Source organism: Nestor notabilis, unplaced genomic scaffold, assembly GCF_000696875.1.
Source record: "Nestor notabilis isolate BGI_N333 unplaced genomic scaffold, ASM69687v1 scaffold2909, whole genome shotgun sequence".
Classification (NCBI taxonomy): domain Eukaryota; kingdom Metazoa; phylum Chordata; class Aves; order Psittaciformes; family Psittacidae; genus Nestor; species Nestor notabilis.
In genome coordinates, this window is record NW_009943978.1 from 217,077 (window position 1) to 222,986 (window position 5,910).

Genomic DNA, 5,910 nt, shown 5'->3' on the forward strand with positions numbered 1-5,910 from the left:
GGTGAGAGAGAACATGGGTTTCTGCTCACCAGCTTCTGTCTCCATGCCTTGATACACTTCTCCCCTTGACTCCTTTTGCTTCCATCTCCACTGTACAGACAGGAAAGCAAGATGCAAGCACAAGACTGGGTGTCCAAACCGTGTCTTCCTGTAGCAGAGTTACCAAGGCAATGTCCTTTGAAGAGAAATAACCACATTGGCAGCAGCAATGAATGGATAAAAAAGCTTTACTTATCAGTGCAAACATCTTAAATCCAAAGGCCACAGATCTAATAAAATAATAATGTAGTTTAATTTATTTTTTAATTGTAGGCAAATTGGTTTATCTAAAATCTCACCAGGGATCTACATATCTAATGCCTCTGATCTAGACTGAGCCACCACTTCAGTGAATCATAGAATCACAGAATGGTTTGGGTTGGAAGGGACCTTAAAGCTCATCCAGTTCCAACCCCCTGCCATGGGCAGGGACACCTTCCACTAGACCAGGTTGTTCAAAGCCCCTGTGTCCAACCTGGCAGAGGGCTGCTGTTTTTTAACATTTGGGTACTCTGATGGTAGGGACAGTTTTATGCAGCTGTACATGGCTCTTCCATTCAACTGAAGCCTCAATAAAAGCCATTTGGAAAGAACAACTTCCAAGAAAAACCTGCAAACAAAATCCAGAATGAATTTTCCTTAAAACTTGCTTTGCCACCTTTGCTTCTGACACTAAAGCTCGTGCTGCCTTCAGTGCTGACACCAATTGCAGAGCTGCAGGAGGACAAGGTCTCACTCTCTGCTCAGAGACTGACTGTGGGCAGCATCTCACCACATGTTGCAGGGCTTGTAAGGCAGATGCTGAGATAAACACCATTCCTGAAGAGCTTGAGGCATGTCATTGTCTATACATGTCTTTCCCCCCTCTTTGCTCTTTTGAGTGTTCATAGTCTTTGGACATACTGTTCTGGCTGTGGCTGGGCCAGGTTTAGATGTGGTCATCCCCACGCCACCACCAGGACTGTGGAGATCCTCCCTACCCCCTTTCTGTCACACTGCCTCTGCTTTGAAACTAGTAAACAACCTTTGCAGTGAAAAGTCTTTTTGCTAACCTGGATCGTTTTGACAGAACCAGGCTAGGGAGTGACTACACATGCAGTGATGCCAGCCCAACGTAGGGCTCAGGGTGTGCTAACAGGGTCACCCATCACTGCTGCTCGGACCGTAGCATTGTACACCTCGCTCAGCAGCAAATACGTCTCCTATATTGAACAAGAAAACAGCAGTGGTAATAACAGTGTGATACATCTCTGTCCCCTGTGCTGTTGGTCAATAGTGTGTGGGCTCCTCAATCAGAGGGGGAATTTCTGCGTTGATTTTAGCTGCTCCATCCCATCCTTCCCTCCCACTGCTCAGCTCTGCCCAGTGTGTGTCTGTCTAGCTGCTGGCTGGTCCGTTCTGTGGACAGGTTGAATATGAGCCCTTGTTGAATCTCCACAATTAATCCGCTTCTCTTTGACCCAGACACAATCTGAACATGAGTGTCCAGACCAAAACTGCCTGGCAATACACTCCAGTAAGTCATTGGGTAGGATAATTCTTCCAGGCTACGTATCATTCAGCAGTCACATTGCTGTGTCTGTTATAAAATCAGTCACAGTTTACTCTTCACTGTCTGACCTAACTTGTATACTCAGCCCTGCCACAACTGAGATTGGCTGTCTTTTTGCTCTGTTCAGTACAGAAGGTCTAGTTATATCTGGCAGAGGGTCTCCTTACAGGTGACAGGTTAGTGCATATGTTTTTAAACCTCAGAAATGAATGCAAACGACAGGAAAATCTAGAGCAAGGAGGTTGGTAAGAGGAAGCTTTTATTCCTTTATATCTGACACCGTGGGGTGCTCGCTAACTTCTGTTAAGGCATCTGGATCTCTGTGTGGTCAGTGATGATGTGCCACACAGATATTTTGATCTCTGACCTGCACCTGATCTGTTCAGATGCAGCAAGTTTCTTCCTTCCCACGCAGGGAGAGAAGATCTGTCAGCTTTAAATGGGGTGATGCAATTCCCATGGCAAGGCAGGAGGGAATGATGCGGCGTGAAAAGGATGCTCTTGGCATATGGTTGGGGCGTGGATGGTAGAGAGGTCATGGGGGTTTGAATCATAAATGTCTCCTGAATTTCTCAAGGGAGCAGCAGGTCTTGCAGGCAAAATCTGAAAATGCAAATGCTCCCAGAGATGTGAACTCGCATCTCTTGTGGGCTGAAAAAGTTACCAGAGTCAGGAGAGGAGCTGGAAACTACCCCTTCCAGCTCCAGCACTGGGACCAGCCCTGATTTCTCTGGTTTTATGTTGAAGTGATCTGAGGAGCTGAGCCAGCTGGAAAACAATGGGTTATCTTATTTTTCTGGGGTTATTTTCAATCTGGAAAACTTCCCAGCCCACTTTAAGAACACAGAAATGCTTATATTAATCACAGCACTGAGGTACTCCCTAGGCACCAGTGCTAATGTCTGATACTGCCACAGCCGTTGATTCACTTGCTGTGGGGTATCAGAGATATGGGTGAGCAGGTGTTTGCTGTTGGATGCTACATGCCCTCCCCTGCAGGAGGAGTCTGAAGGAAGCAGCTAGTTAACATGGGCAAAGGGCAAGCAACAAACTTTTGCAGGGATTTACTGCTTTTTTATTCCTGCTATGGCTTCACAGCATCATTTTGTCAAAGGAATATAAACTCTCTTTCCTTATGACTCCTTCTCTCCATTAACCACCCCCATCCTTGATAGCAGACTCAATGCCAAGTTTTGTACCCATGTGTCTCTCTTGCAGCTGCAAGCAGAAAGCCTGGGGAACCTTTGATCATCTCTGACATCAAGAAGGGGAGCGTAGCACATAGGTGAGTGCAGAATCCCCATCTGCCAAACCTACTGCAGAATCTCCAGCCCAGTAATAAGAGGTAGAATGAAGCCCAGGTACTAGAACTTGGGTCTGGATTTCACCAGCATCAAGGAGATCTCAGACCTAGAGGCTTTTCTTAGACCGCAGTAGGGTTTGCAATCAAAACTGTACTGAAACAAGTAGAATTAAGCTAATGGAGAAGGTGGCCAGGGCACTGATTCAGATGTCTGCTGGCCCTATAAGAGATGGGTGTTTAGCATTTAAGAGCATGTACTAAAGGGCTTCACATAGCCCATAAGGTGCTGTGGCTCATCAGGTAGTTTGCCATGTGTCGGCTCCTGCTCAGCTGAATGGAGTGAGTGAATTGTGGGCACTGGTGGAGAACTGTGCAAATAACTCAGCATTTGTTGACTTCACCTCTGATCCCAACACTTCATAGTAAGGCTTTCAGAGGAACTTAGTGCTGCTGGATGGCTCTTTTCTGAGTGCTCCTACAGGAGTTTCCATAAGAGGTAGAATATCTCCCAGTTAAACATCAGGCATTTTCCAGCGCTGTAGGTTACCCAGGCTGTGTATATCTGATCTTCCTGCCTTGTTCTGTGTTGAAACATGCTCTACACAAACTTCCTCTCTTTAAACAACAGTTCTCCCAGACCCTGCTCATGGTTGTTTCCCAGAAAGATCAAGGACAGCAAAAAGTTAGTATTGTCATTGCCACTGCAGGACTGAACGTGTCGTGGGATCTGAAAGGCAAATACAAATGTAATTCTAGTTTTCTTTTCCTTTCCACGTAGAACTGGCACCTTGGAGCCGGGAGACAAGCTGTTAGCCATTGATAACATCCGACTCGACAATTGCTCAATGGAGGATGCTGTGCAGATTTTAAGGCAATGTGAAGACCTGGTCAAATTGAAGATTAGGAAGGATGAAGATAACTCTGGTACAGAAATCCTGATGCAAACTGGTGCCTGTCCACTGTAATGACATTTCCCAATAGGTAGTGCAAACTAAGAAAGATAAGGGCTCTGCCTGTCTGGTCACCACTTTCCAATTGATTATAGTCTATTTTTGTTGCTCTGCCCTTAAATGGAGTCTGGAAGGTTAAATCCAGTTTGGTCTGAGCATGGCTGACAGCCTCAGGCTTTTGCTTCTAAATGCTGCAAGTCTTTCCTGTGACCTCTTTCATCCGGCTGATTACAGAATTCAACATTCCTGTTTTCTCTTTCAGATGAGCAGGAGACAACTGGTGCTATTATCTACACAGTGGAACTGAAGCGATATGGTGGCCCCTTAGGAATAACCATCTCTGGGACGGAAGAACCTTTTGATCCTATTGTCATTTCGGGCTTGACTAAACGAGGGCTGGCAGAAAGGTGAGGTCTGGGGGCAGAAGGGGTGAATTGAATCCATGGAAAGGGATCTTGAACTTTGCCAGTTTTCCTCTGTTGTCATAAACTCTTCTTAAGTGTTTTAGTCTGCTAAAAAGGAAAGGTGCTATGATGGTACCAAGTGCTATGGAGCAGGATGCTTGGGACTGTGCTGTCAGGGCAATGAGAATGGCTTAAAACAAGGCACTCTGGAAAAGGCAGATCCAGTGAGTCAGTCGAATGCAGCAGCCAGGAGCATGTGTTTATCTGCCCCTCTTCCATGGAGGTGCTTTCCTGGTCTGTGATTTCCTATGCACATCTTGCATGGGAAGAGTGCCCATAGAACCACTCCTGTCCAGGACTTGCCTATTGCTAAACTACAGCTTTATGGCCATGACAGCGCTCTGTCCTGGTGAAACCACAGATCTCAGGGGTCTTCTGACCCGTCCTTGCTGCTTGCTTAGTCTGTGCATGTGGAGATACCTCACTGCAGGGCTGGCATGCCTCAAGCAGCAGACATTTATACTGCATAAATGTAGGTGCAGATTTACCTCTGGCAAACAGGGAGGTTGACTGTGTGCGTGCTGGTGTCTGAATCTATGTGGGATCTGAATCTCTGTGGGATTTAAAGGATCAGGACGCTGCTGAGAATATAAGGTGGAACTGAGTCATACACGGTATCATAATTAATCTGTCTATCTGGTAGCTGTGACTTGTAAATACATCATTTCAACAGCCCTGAAATGGCAGAACAACAGCAATTAGGTGCAAAGTGCTAGACGCTGGGGAGGTTTGGCTGCAGACCTGGCCTTTTGGTTCTTTCTGTTTCAAGGCCACACTCCCTCTTAGCTGGGCTGTAAAATGGTCAGTGCCTCTTTCTGCACTGGGTTCCTTAAGCTCTCTGTGTGCATGCTGATGCACATTTACATTATTTGCCTTTGGTAAAGAAGGGAGAACATCAGCATCTCCTGAGAAGTAAGGAAGAGGGATGGGCTTTATCAGTGATTCTTCTCTTTGGGGATTTTATGCTTGCCACTGGAGGATTCAGTCTTTTTCCCTAGAAAATAATAGTATCTGAGGCTTTTCCGCATAGCAGTTCTGCGCTGTACCTGCAGCCCAGCCTGAGAGAGGTTGAGGGCAGAAAGCCCAAGTGCTGTCAGGTGTCAAAAGACAGCCTTTGTACCCTTGTTGCTCTCAATTCCCTTTGCAATGCTGCGGCTGTTCCTCCTTTGAACTTGGATACACATCAGTGACTGCTCCACGGAGGAGTGTGGTGCAGGCTACTGCTGTGGTACGACTGAATTTGAGCAGGAGCTGGCAGGCAGTAAGGGATGAAAAGCCTTTTGAAAAGAGCAATGGAGCCACTCAGCATGTTCATCAGTCCTGACTAGCAAAAAACAGTGCAGAAGAGTGGCACGGGAATGGAGCAGCGCAGGGATTTCTCTGGATAACCTTGGCTCACTGTGGGGAGGGTGAGGAGCGCTGGGATGAAGGCTGCCTGCAGGAAAGTAACAGGTTTCTGAAGGACAGTGATTTAAATCCAGATCTGTGCTGGCTTTTGCAGGAGCACAGGACACGTTTCAGCTGCACTGGCACAGGGTGGACCAGATTCCAGTGTCTGATAACGGCAACGTGCTGGCTGCTCTTGTAAAGGGACGGGCCTGT

General features: G+C 46.8%; 1 protein-coding gene across 1 annotated transcript in view; it reads left to right on the top strand.

Annotated features, from left to right (window-relative positions):
- Positions 1 to 5,910, top strand: part of GRIP2 (glutamate receptor interacting protein 2) — a 55,469-nt gene that overhangs the window by 30,783 nt on the left and 18,776 nt on the right. Inside the window, exons 14-16 of the mRNA XM_010022206.1 lie at positions 2,810 to 2,876; positions 3,673 to 3,818; positions 4,107 to 4,251. Coding sequence (XP_010020508.1) covers positions 2,810 to 2,876; positions 3,673 to 3,818; positions 4,107 to 4,251 — 358 coding nt within the window. The remainder of the gene's footprint in view (positions 1 to 2,809; positions 2,877 to 3,672; positions 3,819 to 4,106; positions 4,252 to 5,910) is intronic.